An 18539-nucleotide genomic window follows, 5' to 3' on the forward strand; every position below is an offset into this window, starting at 1 on the left:
CCTGAGAGTCTTATCTTTCAGTGATGGGGTCATAATATTTTGTAGTTTAAACCATTCAAAAGATAGGCACATTTGTAGGAAGAAAACAGAAATGGCTGTTTCTCTCGCAAACTACTTTTAAATCAGGGTCATGACCCCTAGTTTGGGAAACGCTGGATTAGTGTGTGTGTGTGTGTGTGTGTGTGTGTGTGTGTGTGTGTGCGCACACTTACTTGTTGAAGAGGTGATTGTCCACCTTAATCTTGGAGTAGGCCTTGAAGTCATCAGGCATCAACATGATAGGGATCTGAACATGGCTCAACTCATTGATCTGAGACAGAGAGACAGAATCACGGATTTGTAGAATAGTGACTAAGCATAAAATCCCATCAGTTTGAACTGTTAGACCAGATACCTTTTCCTTGACCTCTGACCTCCATCCTCATCACATCCCCTTCCTCTGCCTCGTTAGCTCAGTGATCAACATCCTGGTTGTGCAGGCTTTGGTTCCAGCCCAGTACCAACACCTAAAGACTAAGAACCCATCTACTGCGGCCAACAATCACCTTGACTAGACATGCTGCATTTCTACTGCGGCCAACAATCACCTTGACTAGACATGCTGCATTTCTACTGCGGCCAACAATCACCTTGACTAGACATGCTGCATTTCTACTGCGGCCAACAATCACCTTGACTAGACATGCTGCATTTCTACTGCGGCCAACAATCACCTTGACTAGACATGCTGCATTTCTACTGCGGCCAACAATCACCTTGACTAGACATGCTGCATTTCTACTGCGGCCAACAATCACCTTGACTAGACATGCTGCATTTCTACTGCAGACAAATGTCAAACACAGGATTTTTAGAATCTAACACAGAGTGTCGGAGGAGGAGGCAGGGACAGAGTTGTAGTCTAGTGAGCCTCCAGACAGCAGGATTTTTAGAGCCGCCTAATTTTATTTATTCAAATTTTACAATTGTTGCTATTATTTACATTTTTGGTGTATTACTTCCCATGCATAATTGTTTATGTTGAACTATACACTACCAGTCAAAAGTTTGGACACATCTACTCATTCAAGAGTTCTCTTAATTTATACTATTTTCTACATTGTAGAATAATAACTCATCCCAAACCACCTCAATTGGGTTGAGGTCGAGTGATTGTGGAGGCCAGGTCATCTGATGCAGCACTCCATCACTCTCCTTCTTGGTCAAATAGCCCTTACACAGCCTGGAGGTGTGATGGGTCATTGTCCTGTTGAACAAATGATAGTCTCACTAACCCCAAACCAGATGGGAGGCGTATCCCTGCAGAATGCTGTGGTAGCCATGCTGGTTAAGTGTGCCTTGAATTCTAAAGAAATCACTGACAGTGTCACCAGCAAAGCACCCCCACACCACCACACCTCCTCCTCCATGCTTCACGGTGGGAACCACACATGCGGAAATCATCCTTTCACCTACTCTGCGTCTCACAAACACACGGCGGTTGGAACCAAAAATCTCAAATTTGGACTCATCAGACCAAAGGACAGATTTCCACCAGTCTAATGTCCATTGCCCGTGTTGTGGCCCGAGCAAGTCTCTTCTTCTTATTGGTGTCCTTTAGTAGTGGTTTCTTTGCAGCAATTCGACCATGAAGGCCTGATTCACACACTCTGAACAGTTGATGTTGAGATGTGTCTGTTACTTGAACTCTGAAGCATATATATTTGGGCTACAATTTCTGAGGCTGGTAACTCTAATGAACGTATCTTCTGCAGCAGAGGTAACTCTGGGTCTTCTTTTCCTGTGGAGGTCCTCATGAGAGACAGTTTCATCAAAGAGCTTGATGGTGTTTGCGACTGCAAAAATGTTCTGTATTGACTGACTTTCATGTCTTAAAGTAATGATGGACTGTCGTTTCTCTTCACTTATTTTGAGTGATTCTTGCCATAATATGGACTTAGCCTTATTTTGTAAAATACTATCTTCTGTAAACCACCCCTACCTTGTCACAACACAACTGATTGGCTCAAACACGTTAAGGAAAGAAATTCCACAACTTTTAACAAGGCACACCTGTTAACTGAAATGCATTCCAGGTGACTACCTCATGAAGCTGGTTGAGAGAATGCGAAGAGTGTGCAAAGCTGTCATCAAGGCAAAGGGTGACTACTTTGAAGAATCTCAAATATGTTTTGATATGACTCTATATGTGTTATTTCATAGTTTTGATGTCTTCACTATTATTCTACAATGTAGAAAATAGTAAAACTAAAGAAAAACACTTGAATGAGTAGGTGTGTCCAGTCTTCTGACTGAGAATATAGAGTACCATTGTTGCTCAAACATATTGTTAATTTATATAATACTTCATATACATTGCTTTGGCAACAGTGGCAAAGAGAATTGACACCACCATCTCAAATTGTTCTGAAATTGTTTCTGTTAGAAGCATATAATATTAGCATTAAAAAATGTAGTGTAACTCAATGATGCTACTTATAGAGAATTTGGATATGCTAACATTGCTACCATTGACTTGCATTGGATTTGTGCCACAAATGCTAAAAAAGTTAACATTTGAAACAGTGGACATGGAAACTAAACCAAAGCATGGATTTTATTTATTTATATATTTAACCAGGTAAGTTGACTGAGAACACATTCTCCTTTACAGCAACGACCTGGGGAATAGTTACAGGGGAGAGGAGGGGGATGAATGAGCTAATTGTAAGCTGGGGATGATTAGGTGTCCATGATGGTATGAGAATTTAGCCAGGACACCAGGGTTAACACCCCTACACTTACAAAAAGTGCCATGGGATCTTAGTGACCACAGAGAGTCAGGACACCCGTTTAACGTCCCATCCGAAAGACGGCACCCTACACAGGGCAGTGTCCTGGGGCATAGGGATATTATTTTTTTAGACCAGAGGAAAGAGTGCCTCCTACTGGCCCTCCAAAACCACTTCCAGCAGCATCTGGTTTCCCATCTAGGGACCGACCAGGACCAACCCTGCTTAGCTTCAGAAGCAAGCCAGCAGTGGGATGCAGGGTGGTATGCTGTTATACATTGTCCATAGACTACTTACAGGGTAAGGAAACCAATGTGTCATTTTGTAATTTGTGTGAACTATCCCTTTAAACCTGAGGTTGGGGGGTTCCTAAAAGTTTATTTATATTTTTTATCCACATAGTAGGAACAGCACCATCTAGTGGTCAGAACCTGTTAATAACAGGAAGGGACATAAACCTAACAACTTCAATGACTATATTGTCAGAACAGGGGAAAAACATCCCCAAATTCACTGGGAATACTTTATATAGGATGAAGAAACAAGATGCTCTGAGACACAGCTCCATACTACTGGTCAGACAGGACTGATGCTATATACTTGTTGTCGGGGTGGGGTTGGCGTGGGGACTGGAGGGTTCATCGGTGGGTTTTGACAGTTTCTTTTGGATTACTCAGGGGAAAAAAATATTATTCATATTAAATATAATATGAATCCTATAAATTAAAATGATTAACTTGGGTGCAATCAATTAGCTTAATTTCTCAGAGATAAAATTATATTTCAACAAAAGAATGTTGCAGGAATGCTAATCTCAGTGGTTTCTACAGAACTACAGGGATGATTTTAGAACAATCTGAGATGGTCATGGCTTGCTGAAATGACATGAATGACCAAACCACCCATTCATGCCAATAAAGCATTTATTGAATTGAATTAAGAGAGAGACAGAAGGATAGCCATTGAGGCTGCAGCTTAACCAGTATCTGGTCCAGGACGAACTGAGACAAGGAAAGGAAGCTAGTGGACTTCAGAAGGGGGCAGAAACTAGATGATGGAACTTGGATGTTAAGGAGAGAGAGAGACAGACTATCAGTGATGTGGGGTGCCAGGCAACAACGTCACACAGAGACTGATGCATCCTGAGTACTTCAGGAGACGTCACCACATCACAAAGCTCTGTTTCACACACAGTACAGAGGCAGGAGAGAAGACAATGCCCCTGCACACGCACACACGGCACTGGGCCAACCTTCAGGAGGACAGCACAGTGGCAGGAAGTAGCAGCGGTGTATTCTCGGGGCTGACGGTGACAGACTACAAATCTCTCCCCTTAAGGAAGCCGGATTACTAATCTCTCTGTAGTATTATATCATCATGACGCATTCATCTGTTCAGTCAGACAGGATTTAGCTCAGAATGAAGAGAACCACAGAGAACAGCATTCTCCAGACCTCCAGGATGAGTAGCCCTTTCGGGCCGGTCTATGTCCCTAATGGCACCCTATCCCCTTTACAGTGCCCTATGGGCCCTAGCAAGGTCAAAAGAAGTCAAATATAAAAGGGAATAGAGGGCTGTTGGGGACACATCATAGTCACTGTATTCCTTGGCTTGTTCCAATCAACTCTGAGTGAAGCTAAGTGGTGACAACTGCAGCTCTCATGTTCATGTTGCATTTAATCTCCTCCTCTGATGATGGCTCCAAACGTCAGTCTCTTATCTCTCTCTCTTTCACTCGCTCAGCCAACTTTCATAGTGCCACTTCCTGTTCGTCGTCGCCTTGGTGACAGAGTCTGGTGTTTCCGACACAGAGCGGAGTGAGCAAGCTCCGTGCCCCGGTGGACAGGAAGTGGGAGAGGAACTCAGTCAGCACACGGATGCTTCTCTCTCTCTCTCTCTCTCTCTCATAACACCCTCTGACAGACAGACCCACAGCTCTCTGAACGACCCACAGACCCACAGCTCTCCGACCGACCGACCCACAGCTCTCCGACCGACCGACACACAGCTCTCCGACCGACCGACACACAGCTCTCCGACCGACCGACACACAGCTCTCCGACCGACCGACACACAGCTCTCCGACCGACCGACACACAGCTCTCCGACCGACCGACACACAGCTCTCCGACCGACCGCTCTCTGAACGACCGACACGCAGCTCTCTGAACGACCGACACGCAGCTCTCCGACCGACCGACATGCAGCTCTCCGACCGACCGACACGCAGCTCTCCGACCGACCGACACGCAGCTCTCCGACCGACACGCAGCTCTCCGACCGACCGACACGCAGCTCTCCGACCGACCGACACGCAGCTCTCCGACCGACCGACACGCAGCTCTCCGACCGACCGACACGCAGCTCTCCGACCCACAGCTCTCCGACCGACCGCTCTCTGAACGACCGACGCAGCTCTCCGACCGACCGACACCAGACCGACCCACAGCTCTCCGACCGACCGCTCTCTGAACGACCGACACGCAGCTCTCTGAACGACCGACACGCAGCTCTCTGAACGACCGACACGCAGCTCTCCGAACGACCGACCCGCAGCTCTCCGACCGACCCGCAGCTCTCCGACCGACCGACCCGCAGCTCTCCGACCGACCGACCCGCAGCTCTCCGACCGACCGACCCGCAGCTCTCCGACCGACCGACCGGCAGCTCTCCAACCAACCGGCAGCTCTCCGACCAACCGGCAGCTCTCCGACCGACCGCTCTCCGACCAACCGGCAGCTCTCCGACCAACCGGCAGCTCTCCGACCGACCGCTCTCCGACCGACCGCTCTCCGACCGACCGCTCTCCGACCGACCGCTCTCCGAACGACCGACACACAGCTCTCCGACCGACCGACACACAGCTCTCCGACCGACCGACACGCAGCTCTCCGACCGACCAACACGCAGCTCTCCGACCGACCGCTCTCTGAACGACCGACACGCAGCTCTCCGAACGACCGACACGCAGCTCTCCGAACGACCGACACGCAGCTCTCCGACCGACCGCTCTCTGAACGACCGACACGCAGCTCTCCGAACGACCGACACGCAGCTCTCCGAACGACCGACACGCAGCTCTCCGAACGACCGACACGCAGCTCTCCGACCGACCGACACGCAGCTCTCCGACCGACCGACACGCAGCTCTCCGACCGACCGACACGCAGCTCTCCGACCGACCGACACGCAGCTCTCCGACCGACCGACACGCAGCTCTCCGACCGACCGACACGCAGCTCTCCGACCGACCGACACGCAGCTCTACGACCGACCGACACGCAGCTCTACGACCGACCGACACGCAGCTCTACGACCGACCGACACGCAGCTCTATGACCGACCGCTCTCTGAACGACCGACACACAGCTCTACGACCGACCGACACACAGCTCTACGACCGACCGCTCTCTGAACGACCGACACGCAGCTCTCCGACCGACCGACACGCAGCTCTCCGACCGACCCGCAGCTCTCCGACCGACCGCTCTCTGAACGACCGACACGCAGCTCTCCGAACGACCGACACGCAGCTCTCCGACCGACCGACACGCAGCTCTCCGACCGACACGCAGCTCTACGACCGACACGCAGCTCTACGACCGACCGACACGCAGCTCTACGACCGACCGACACGCAGCTCTACGACCGACCGACACACAGCTCTACGACCGACCGCTCTCTGAACGACCTACACACAGCTCTATGACCGACCGCTCTCTGAACGACCGACACACAGCTCTCCGACCGACCGACACACAGCTCTCCGACTGACACGCAGCTCTCCGACCGACCGACACACAGCTCTCCGACCGACCGACACACAGCTCTCCGACCGACCGACACACAGCTCTCCGACCGACCGACACACAGCTCTACGACCGACCGCTCTCCGAACGACCGACCGACACACAGCTCTCCGACTGACCGACACACAGTGATGTGTAAAGCAACGATGTAATTTAAACCCCGGGTTTGCTTATGCTATGTATTGTCCATTGAGAGGGTTTGAAGCCATCGGTCAGCCATATTGGTACTCCTTAGTAGGAGCAGTCCTCCATAGGAATGAATGGAATTCCACAGTATTTCAATGGACAAAATTACATGCATTTAAGTATTTTTTGCTGTTGTCGTGGCGACAGTAACATTATGTTTAGTTCACATAATATACAATGAACCAAAATATAAAACACAACATTTAAAGTGTTGGTCCCATTTTTCATGAAGGGAAACAAAACAAGTTTTCATACGCATCATAAACTTATTTCTCTCTTAAAATGTCCTGCACAACTTTGTGTACATCCTTGTTAGTGAGCATTTCTCCTTTGTCAAGATAATCCAGCCACCTGACAGGTGTGGCATATCAAGAAGCTGATTAAAAACAGCATGATGGGGACAATAAAAGGCCACTCTAAAATGTGCCGTTTTGTCACACAATGCCACAGATGTCTCAAGTTTAGAGGGAGCATCCAACTGGCATGCTGACTGCAGGAATGTCTACCAGAGCTGTTGCATGTTCATTTCTCAACCATAAGCCGCCTCCAATGTCATTTTAGAGAATTTGGTAGTACGCCCAACCGGCCTCACAACATCAGACCACGTGTATGGCGTCGAGTGGGCGAGTGGTTTGCTGATGTTAACGTTGTGAACAGAGTGCCCCATGGTGGCAGTGGGGTTATGGTATGGGCAGGCACAAGCTACAGACCACAAACACAATTATAGATGGCAATTTGAATGCACAGACATACCGTGACGAGATCCTGAGGCCCATTGTGTGGCCGTCACCTCATGTTTCAGCATGATCATTAACGGCTCCATGTAACAAGGATCTGTACACAATTCCTGGAAGCTGAAAATGTCCCAGTTCTTCCATGACCTGCATAGTCACCAGACATGTCACCCATTGAGCATGTTTGGGATGCTCTGGATCGATGCGTACGACAGTGTGTTCCAGTTCCCACCAATATCCAGCAACTTCGCACAGCCATTGAAGCGGAGTGGGACAACAGCCTGGTCAACTCTATGTGAAGGAGATGTCACTCTGCAAGAGGGAAACGGTGGTGTTTGCATTTCTATATGCATTTCTATAACGTCCTAAATATTTTTTACACTGGAGAAGGAATGTTAAGATGGAGGCACATTGGCTTCAACACAGCGCCCTCTAGCAGTCATCTAGTGTAAACAAATCAGTGGTTTAAAGTGGGTGCGTTTGTGCGCGTGTGTGTCAGTCAACAGATCTCAACCCAATGGAACACTTCTGGGAGATTCTGGAGGGATTCCGAGACAGCGTTTTCCACCGGCCATCAACAAAAACGTACAGAATTTATTGTGTGAGAAGGGTGTCGTATCCCTCCAGTAGAGTCCCAGACACTTGTAGAATCTATGCCAAGGTCCATTGAAGCGGTTCTGGCCCGTGCTGACCAAATGCCCTATTAAGACAAGTTGCGTCAGTGTACCTTTAATTTTGGCAGTTACCTGTAGGCTAGACCTTTCTATACAGTCACAGTCCTACTAGAGCAGCTGGTGCTTAGTGACTCATCTGATGTGTGACTAGAAAAGGGACAGATTCAGAAAGTTGACCGGTTATGTAATCTCTCCTAGCAGCAGTGACATAGATATTCTGCTCTAAACCGGATGACACCTCATTGGTTCAGGCTAGTACGCACACCCAGATCCAGCACATTTCATTGGTGGAACTATGTACAAATCAGGGCAATCCCATGAAAGGACGCAGAATGCACAGACAGTGGTTATAAAAAATGGCTAACTAACCTGTCTGTCTTGGAACAACTACATGTGATGAATCAAATAGTGTAAACCCTGTTAAATCTGTTTTAGTAAATGACGTCTTCTGTCCGAGTACCTCACGTCTTCTGTCCGAGTACCTCACGTCTTCTGTCCGAGTACCTCACGTCTTCTGTCCGAGTACCTCACGTCTTCTGTCCGAGTACCTCACGTCTTCTGTCCGAGTACCTCACGTCTTCTGTCCGAGTACCTCACGTCTTCTGTCCGAGTACCTCACGTCTTCTGTCCGAGTACCTCACGTCTTCTGTCCGAGTACCTCACGTCTTCTGCACCCCGATAGTAACAGCAACATTCCGCTCACAAGACGACAGCCCAGCCTATGGTGGTGGTGAATAATTCAGCCTGTTAGTCTAATTTCAGTGATTACCATGTAAAGAGAACCACGGATCACCGTGTTTAGTGTAGAGTTCAATTATCTGGCTCCCGAACCCAATTATCTGTCTCCCCAACTACTACTACATTAGTAGCTGGTACTACTACTACCACCACCAGGTACTACTACCACCACCACCACCTGGGACTGGTAGTACCACCACCACCTGGTACCACTACTACCAACAACACCTGGTACCACTACTACTACCACCACCACCAGGTACTACTACATTAGTAGCTGGTACTACTACTACCACCACCACCAACACTTGGTACTACTACTACCACCACCAACACATGGTACCACCAACACTTGGTACCACCAACACTTGGTACTACTACTACCACCACCAACACATGGTACCACCAACACTTGGTACCACCAACACTTGGTACCACTACTACCACCAACACTTGGTACCACTACTACCACCAACACTTGGTACCACTACTACCACCAACACTTGGTACCACTTCTACCACCAACACTTGGTACCACTTCTACCACCAACACTTGGTACCACTACTACCACCAACACTTGGTACCACTACTACCACCAACACTTGGTACTACTTCTACCACCAACACTTGGTACCACTTCTACCACCAACACTTGGTACCACTTCTACCACCAACACTTGGTACCACTTCTACCACCAACACTTGGTACCACTTCTACCACCAACACTTGGTACCACCAACACTTGGTACCACTACTACCACCAACACTTGGTACCACTACTACCACCAACACCTTGTTTTGGGATGAGTTGAACCGCAGAGTTAAGGAAAAGCAGTCAAGTGCACAGCATATGTGGGAACTCCTTCAAGACTGTTGGAAAAGCATTCCAGGCAAGCTGGTTGAGAAAATGCCAAGAGTGTGCAAAGCTGTCAAGGGAAAGGGTGTCTACTTTGAAGAATCTAAAATATATTTTGATTTGTTTAACACTTCTTTGGTTACTACATGATTCCATATGTGTTATTTCATAGTTGATGTCTTCACTATTATTCTACAATGTAGAAAATAGTAGAAATAAGAAAAACCCTTGAATGAGTAGGTGTCCAAACTTTTGACTAGTACTGTATATATAGATTTTTAGCAAAAATGTTCTTACTTTTAAAATAATTCTGCATTGTTGGTTAAGGGCTTGTAAGAAAGAATTTCACAGTAAGGTCTACACCTGTTGCATTCGGTGCATGTGACAAATAAAATGTGATTTTACACACACCATTCACTTCTGGTGGGGCCTACTGTACACACATTGATAGCCATGCAGGGCAACGAGGACACTAGGATATCTACTGTTGGTGACTAAAGCTTTATTCATTTTAAATCAATGTCATTGTCTCCTCTGGCAAAACACATTATTTCCCTCTGCTCTACGGCATGCTACAGCTACATGGATGCAGCAGACACCTGTCTCTCTCACACACACACACACACACAGTAGAGGGCGCAACAGAGGTCCCAACCCCAACTGTGCACAAAAGATGACCTCTCCTGCTTCATCAAGTTGCCCCTCTCCAACCCGACACAAGTGTGACAGACCATGTGGAAAGACACGCACGTACACCACACACTCTGAATGTGCTCGGCTGGTCCCTGGGGAATCCAGGTCCTTTGTGAGATCCCATCTATTCTGTTCTTCATACATATTCACCACATAATAGCTGCAGGTCAATCCTGTGGCTATTAATAGGAACAGCCTCTTACGTCACACACAGACCCAGACATAGTCACTGGCTCAGAAAGACAGGGGGAGAGAGAGCGAGGGGTAGAGGGACGGGGGAATAGGCAGCAGGGGAGAGAGCGAGGGGTAGAGGGACGGGGGAATAGGCAGCAGGAGAGAGAGCGAGGGGTAGAGGGACGGGGGAATAGGCAGCAGGGGAGAGAGCGAGGGGTAGAGGGACGGAGGAGTAGGCAGCAGGGGAGAGAGCGAGGGGTAGAGGAACGGGGGAATAGGCAGCAGGAGAGAGAGCGAGGGGTAGAGGGACGGGGGAATAGGCAGCAGGGGAGAGAGCGAGGGGTAGAGGGACGGGGGAATAGGCAGCAGGGGAGAGAGCGAGGGGTAGAGGGACTAGGGGGGTAGAGGGACGGAGGAGTAGGCAGCAGGAGAGAGAGCGAGGGGTAGAGGGACGGAGGAGTAGGCAGCAGGGGAGAGAGCGAGGGGTAGAGGGACGGGGGAATAGGCAGCAGGGGAGAGAGCGAGGGGTAGAGGGACGGGGGAATAGGCAGCAGGAGAGAGAGCGAGGGGTAGAGGGACGGGGGAATAGGCAGCAGGGGAGAGAGCGAGGGGTAGAGGGACGGGGGAATAGGCAGCAGGAGAGAGAGCGAGGGGTAGAGGGACGGGGGAATAGGCAGCAGGAGAGAGAGCGAGGGGTAGAGGGACGGGGGAATAGGCAGCAGGGGAGAGAGCGAGGGGTAGAGGGACGGGGGAATAGGCAGCAGGAGAGAGAGCGAGGGGTAGAGGGACGGGGGAATAGGCAGCAGGGGAGAGAGCGAGGGGTAGAGGGACGGGGGAATAGGCAGCAGGAGAGAGAGCGAGGGGTAGAGGGACGGGGGAATAGGCAGCAGGAGAGAGAGCGAGGGGTAGAGGGACGGGGGAATAGGCAGCAGGGGAGAGAGCGAGGGGTAGAGGGACGGGGGAATAGGCAGCAGGGGAGAGAGCGAGGGGTAGAGGGACGGGGGAATAGGCAGCAGGGGAGAGAGCGAGGGGTAGAGGGACGGGGGAATAGGCAGCAGGGGAGAGAGCGAGGGGTAGAGGGACGGGGGAATAGGCAGCAGGGGAGAGAGCGAGGGGTAGAGGGACGGGGGAATAGGCAGCAGGAGAGAGAGCGAGGGGTAGAGGGACGGGGGAATAGGCAGCAGGGGAGAGAGCGAGGGGTAGAGGGACGGGGGAATAGGCAGCAGGGGAGAGAGCGAGGGGTCGAGGTACGGGGGAATAGGCAGCAGGGGAGAGAGCGAGGGGTAGAGGGACGGGGGAATAGGCAGCAGGGGAGAGAGCGAGGGGTAGAGGGACGGGGGAATAGGCAGCAGGGGAGAGAGCGAGGGGTAGAGGGACGGGGGAATAGGCAGCAGGGGAGAGAGCATGATTTTTAACTGTCCAATGCGCTGAATATTTTTATTTTATTTCACCTTTATTTAACCAGGTAGGCTAGTTGAGAACAAGTTCTCATTTACAACTGCGACCTGGCCAAGAAAGCAAAGCAGTGCGACACAAACACAGAGTTACACATGGAATAAACAAACATAGTCAATAACACAATAGAAAAAAATCTATATACAGTGTGTGCAAATGAGGTAAGATAAGGGAGGTAAGGCAATAAATAGGCCATGGTGGCGAAATAATTACAATTTAGCAATTAAACACTGGCGTGATAGATGTGCAGAAGATGAATGTAACTGTTGTAGACTTGCTTACGAGGCCTTCCCAACGATACAGAGTTTAAAAATAAAATAAAGAAATAGCAACACGAGGAATAAAATACACAAGCGTCGGGCTATATACAGGGAGTACCAGATCAACGTGCAGATGAATGAGGTACGTACACGAAGGCAGGGTCAAGTCACTAGGATAGATACCATTGGCTAGAATTCCAGTCAACGCTAGTTAGCATTGGCTCGCGAAACTACCTCTAACTTCCTTGATACTGGACACAGAGACATAACAATGGTACCATCAGTTCATCTGACTCTGGAAGAAGATAAAAAGGCCTCTTTGCCAAAATCCCCAACTGACCTTTGTCAAGCCCTGCTATGCATTCACCTGTATTGTGAATGGACCTCGCTCTTCATTTATCCAGTTCGTCAGGAGATTTACCTTTCAAATAAATTATTATCATTGTTGTTTTGTAGTTATATTGTTTTTACCATAGTCAAATGAATGCCTACATGGCTGTGTCAAAACAATGTACATAACATTTTTATAATGTAATGACATTGAACTCAAGATGTCCAACGATTGAACAGAGGAGTAGCTGAGTTAATCTCATGACCAAGTGCCATTCTGTGACCGTCTCATACGCCATCTTTTTTGTTGTTGTGGTATTGCTTTGGAACCGAGTATCGTGATACTAAACCTAGTATCAGTATCGAAGTCAAAATTCTGGTATGCTGACAACACTGGTATACAAAACAGTAATAATTCTTACCATGAAAAACACTCACCAGGTGTAGATGGGGGGGAGGAGACAAGGCTTAAAAATCCTTCTTTAATCTGAGACAACTGAGACATAGATTGTGTATGTGTGCCATTTAGTGGGTGAATGGGCAAGACAAAATATGAAAGTCCCTTTGAACATGGTATGGTATTAGGTGCCAGACGCACTGGTTTGTGTCAAGAACTGCAACGCTGCTGGGTTTTTCATGCTCAACAGTTTCCTGTGTGTATCAAGAACGGTCCACCACCCAAAAGACATCCTGCCAACTTGACACAACTGTGGGAAGCATTGGAGTCAACATGGGCCAGCATCCCTGTGGAACTCTTACCTTGCAGAGTCCATGTGCCGACAAATTGAGGCTGTTCTGAGGGCAAACTCAATATTAAGAAAAGCTTCCTAATATTTGGTATACTCAGTGTACGCTACACATCAAATCATTTAAATGAACCACTGAAATAGCACCTACAAAGTGCCCACAGCTGTGTTTAGACAGGCAGGCATTTCTGATCAAAAATGTTTACACTAATTGGTCTTTTGACCAATCACATGTGATCTTTTCACAAGGTCATTTTCAGAGCTGATCTGATTGGTCAAAGTGAGAAGAAAAAAAATCTGAATATGGCTGCCTGACTAAACGCAGCCAATTAGAGCCAACCGCTGTATGTATGTATTTATGATGATGATTCACCAGAGGTGCACAGACATTCTAGAAAACAGTATTTCTCAACCTCCTGTCCGTGGATGGAGTGCCACAGGTTCCTGCCTGGGATGTTGCTGGGCTGCATGTCAACAGTCAGGGTGTCTCTCTCTAAACTAAGTCCTATATCCTCAGGGTGTTAAGACAGAGTAGGAATGTCTGAGGCTTTGGGTGTCAGACGGAGTTGGTTAATTCCCCCCGTGTGGAGAGGGAACTATCATAGACAGACATGTCTATCTGCTCTCACTCACTACCACCAATCACACAGCCGAGGCTTTACACTCACACAGCCGAGGCTTTACACTCACACAGCCGAGGCTTTACACTCACACAGCCGAGGCTTTACACTCACACAGCCGAGGCTTTACAATCACACAGCCGAGGCTTTACAATCACACAGCCGAGGCTTTACACCCACACAGCCGAGGCTTTACAATCACAAACGCAATGTGTGTTTGAATGACCTACAGTAGAGGTGCTGCATCAAACCAAGTCATCTAGGGACTTCTCTGTTCTCTCTACCACGCCGTCTGGCGACTACCAGTTGAGTTGTCTACGTCGGTCCTGATGCTCCAGCAACAGAAATGCAGAGTGCTGGCGAGTTTCCAGAAAGTGCTAGTGAGTGGATGGGTTTAATTGATGGGTCTCAGGAGATAAGGAGGGTTCTGTTTCTTTGCCAGCCTCAGAGTGTGTGTGTGTGTGTATTGTCAGGCCTCCCCCTTTCTCCATTCCAGTGTTGTCGCTAGCAGACATTCCATCTGACCCCTACTCAAACTTGGGGCATAGACAGCAGCAGTTCTCACACAATCAGCAGGCTTTCTCCAACCACAATTCTACAAGAACCTCAACTATCATCCTCAATACAGTGTTTCCCCTAGGATTTTTTTTTTAGCAGAGGTGGCAAAGTTAGCGTTGGAGGGGTAGGAGTAGTGGGCGTGGCCAATGTCGTGGTCTCCGACCAAAAGTTTTACAGACCCTCCTCTTGGCCACAGAGGCAGGATTTGGCTGTTTTAAAGTAATTTCCTGAAAATCTACACATTTTGTCATGGGGCTGAGAGATGCTATCTGAGGGACTCAAATTATAACTAAATGGGGGCTCCATGCCATGACATTTATTACATGTTAGATTCTGTTAGATTCTGCCTGTCTAGTTTGTATTTTGGTGGTTGATAGTTCTTAAAGATGATGTAAACAACATACTTAAACAACTAAAACCAGATATAAAGTTCACACGGAAAACATTTTATAGTCCCAAATAAAAAGAATAGTGGTTAAGCAGTAGGGGAAAGAAATAAGCTCTGAACTGATCAGTTAGTGCAGGGTTGCAAAGTCCACAAGAAAGAGACTGGTGACCAGGAGGTGGGAACCTGGAAAACAAGCAGCTTCTGGCATAACACTATTCTATCCATCACCCTGTCCTGTGTTAGGCAATGCAACAACACAAAAGGTGTGAACATGTAGGCTAGGGCTAACTGCCTGGGAATCAAACCCAGATACTGTCTGAGACTAAAGAGGAGCACATTAGCCCACTGAGCCAGCCCTCTCTGGAGCCAACATAAGTATTCCAGTCCAAGGTGTGGTCACGACAAGCCTGGTGAAGCAAACTACCACTGGGATAGAATTTCATGTCGGGCTAAACTGTTGTGGTAGTGACACGCTGGTTGAGATACAAGTCGGAAGTTTACATACACTTAGGTTGGAGTCATTAAAACTTGTTTTTCAACCACTCCACAAATGTCTTGTTAACAAACTATAGTTTTGGCAAGTTGGTTAGGGCATCTACTTTGTGCATGACACAAGTCATTTTTCCAACTACTGTTTACAGACAGATTATTTAACTTATAATTCACTGTATCACAATTCCAGTGGGTCAGAAGTTTACATACACTAAGTTGACTGTGCCTTTAAACAGCTTGGAAAATTCCAGAAAATGATGTCATGGCTTTAAAAGCTTCTGATAGGCTAATTGACATCATTTGAGTCAATTGGAGGTGTACCTGTGGATGTATTTCAAGGCCTACCATCAAACTCAGTGCCTCATTGCTTGACATCATGGGAAAATCAAAAGAAATCAGCCAAGACCTCAGAAAAAAAAAACTGTAGACCTCCACAAGTCTGGTTAATCATTGGGAGCAATTTCCAAACGCCTGAAGGGACCACGTTCATCTGTACAAACAATAGTACGCAAGTATAAACACCATGGGACCACGCAGCCGTCATACCTCTCAGGAAGGAGACGCGTTCTGTCTCCTAGAGATGAACGTACTTTGGTGCGAAAAGTGCAAATCAATCCCAGAACAACAGCAAAGGACCTTGTGAAGATGCTGGCGGAAACAGGTACAAAAGTATCTATATCCACAGTAAAATGGGTCCTATATCGACATAACCCGAAAGGCCGCTCAGCAAGGAAGAAGCCACTGCTCCAAAACTGCCATAAAAAAGCCAGACTACGGTTTGCAACTGCACATGGGGACAACGATCGTACTTTTTGGAGAAATGTCCTCTGGTCTGATGAAACAAAAATAGAACTGTGCCTCAAGGTATTGGAGTGGTCATCACAAAGCCCTGACCTCAATTGGGATAATAAAGTTCTAAACCTCAGTTTGCTGAATTCTTTATCCTACATCTGAGTGTCTCTTCAAAATATGAATGATCACCATATTCAGGGTGTCACCATTCGATTCTCTCTGCAATGCTACACTGGCCTTTTTTTAAAGAAGAGATGTGTACTGTAGGTTTTCTATCTGGCATGCTTAATTGGAGGCTACAGACAAACTGAGGCATTTTAAATAGTGAGCAGAGGTTATTTATTAGCTGGGCCTGAAAGGATTACCCCAGCCAGCAGAGGAAACCAGAGTTTGCTTTAAACAGAAAGGTTTATTCTTGGACAAACGTTCTGTTTAAAGCAAACTCCGGTTTCCTCTGCTGGCTGGGGTAATCCTTTCAGGCCCAGCTAATAAATAACCTCTGCTCACTATTTAAAATGCCTCAGTTTGTCTGTAGCCTCCAATTAAGCATGCCAGATAGAAAACCTACAGTACACATCTCTTCTTTAAAAAAAGGCCAGTGTAGCATTGCAGAGAGAATCGAATGGTGACACCCTGAATATGGTGATCATTCATATTTTGAAGAGACACTCAGATGTAGGATAAAGAATTCAGCAAACTGAGGTTTAGAACTTCAATATCCCACACAATCACAACATTCTAGTTCCAATGCAAATGAGTATGTTATGTCATGAAACATTGGGACAGTGAGCCTATGTTGGGCTATATGGCTCTGAGCCTTCTGTGCAGTCACAGTGACTGAAAGAGACAGCGAGGAAGAGATCGATGATAAGCTCTCTGACATGGGAATATCTGTTCTCTCAAGATACTGGACCCTGAGAGCTCGGAGAGTTTATACCACCCACCCACCCACCCACTAAGCTACTTGTAGTATGTCACATCAAGAGTGCAGAGTTGACTAGTATTATTACAACTTTTCTATCAGCAATTCACATTGACCAAAGTCAGTGTGGCAAGTTATGGAGAATCGAGACACGACAGACAATCTATCCAACATCCTCTGAAAGGCCAATGAGTTAACTAGTTAGAACTGAATTGCTGCCAAGTGGAATTCAAAATCAAGCCTGTTGCGATAAGGTGCTAATTTGCATTGCCAGGACGATAACTACTGTTAGCCGTCATCCCTGATTTGCGCCTGACAGTCTCGAGTCTGTCAAGTCACACTTTGACACATAGCTGACACTATTTCTAGCTAGTTGAACTTTATGTTTAGTAGTACAGGGTCGTGAAAACATCGATTTGACCACCACTAACCAACCCCAATGGACAGACTCACCGAATGGTTGACTCCCCACATGAGGACGCTGAGCAGAGGGTCGCTGGCTCGGAAAAGCTTCACTTTCTGAGCGACGAAGTGTTTCTTCTTCGTCTTCGTCTTGCTCGCAATAGATGCGGCAATACTGCTAGCCGTAGCCATCTTTAGTGGCAATTGGCTGGATATCACTCAGTCAGTGACAGTTCGTTATGGAGCTGGGAGAGTAGCCTCTCAATGATCACCTACACTCTGCATTTAGCTAGCGATCAATCAAAAACAACTGTAGTCTTTTCTGTATTAGCTAGATACTCCAATTTACCTTAGGTTTTAGATTCCAACGGAGCTCGCCTGCCTACTACACACTCCGACCGTAGCAGCTGCACTGGCCAAAGCTAACGATAGCTTGCTAAACTAGAAACCTAGTCAGTCCTTTTACATTTCCTCCCGCTTACGCGTTCGTTGGTCAGCCCCAAAATATGCTAGTGTCCCAACCGTTATTCCAGTGCTAAAGAGGAGAAATCTAAAATCTACGGTTTATCAAATCTGTGTTATTTCCTACGATGCTTCCGGCTCGGTGTTGCGCTGTCAACTGACAGCTCAAAGGAGGGAGGTGATAGCATTCCATCTATGCCGCCCTCAGTCAGTGGGTGTGTGGCATATCAGCGTCTCGTCAGCAACACTAAAACATTATTTCCGGGTCGCGGAATTTCGGCTATTTCCCCCAAATCCCCTACGTAATAGTAGAAAGGTGTAATTAACCTGTATTTATTCATGATATACAAATGCCCACAATGCAATACATGGTATATTAAATACATATTCGTTTATAGAGAGAAAACTATTCTAGGTGCCGAAGTAAAGTGTGTCTGCGATTATTCTGCGTTCAAACCAACTGGGAACTCGGAAA

At 47.6% G+C, this 18539-nt stretch overlaps 1 protein-coding gene across 8 annotated transcripts in view; it reads right to left on the reverse strand.

Moving 5' to 3' along the window:
* Positions 1 to 18289, reverse strand: part of LOC139531564 (phosphatidylinositol 5-phosphate 4-kinase type-2 alpha-like) — a 35499-nt gene extending 17210 nt beyond the window's left edge. For 3 of the 8 annotated variants that reach the window (XM_071328127.1, XM_071328126.1, XM_071328125.1), the window contains exons 1-2: positions 17654 to 18289; positions 213 to 310 (exon numbers count right to left, since the gene is read on the reverse strand). In XM_071328127.1, the coding sequence (XP_071184228.1) occupies positions 213 to 310; positions 17654 to 17794 (239 nt within the window). In that variant the 5' untranslated portion in view covers positions 17795 to 18289. The remainder of the gene's footprint in view (positions 1 to 212; positions 311 to 17653) is intronic. The other 5 variants (XM_071328132.1, XM_071328129.1, XM_071328128.1 and 2 more) reach the window with 3 other exon arrangements.
* Positions 18290 to 18539: the final 250 nt, after the last annotated feature.

The sequence above is a fragment of the Salvelinus alpinus genome, chromosome 10, assembly GCF_045679555.1.
Source record: "Salvelinus alpinus chromosome 10, SLU_Salpinus.1, whole genome shotgun sequence".
NCBI classification, from domain to species: domain Eukaryota; kingdom Metazoa; phylum Chordata; class Actinopteri; order Salmoniformes; family Salmonidae; genus Salvelinus; species Salvelinus alpinus.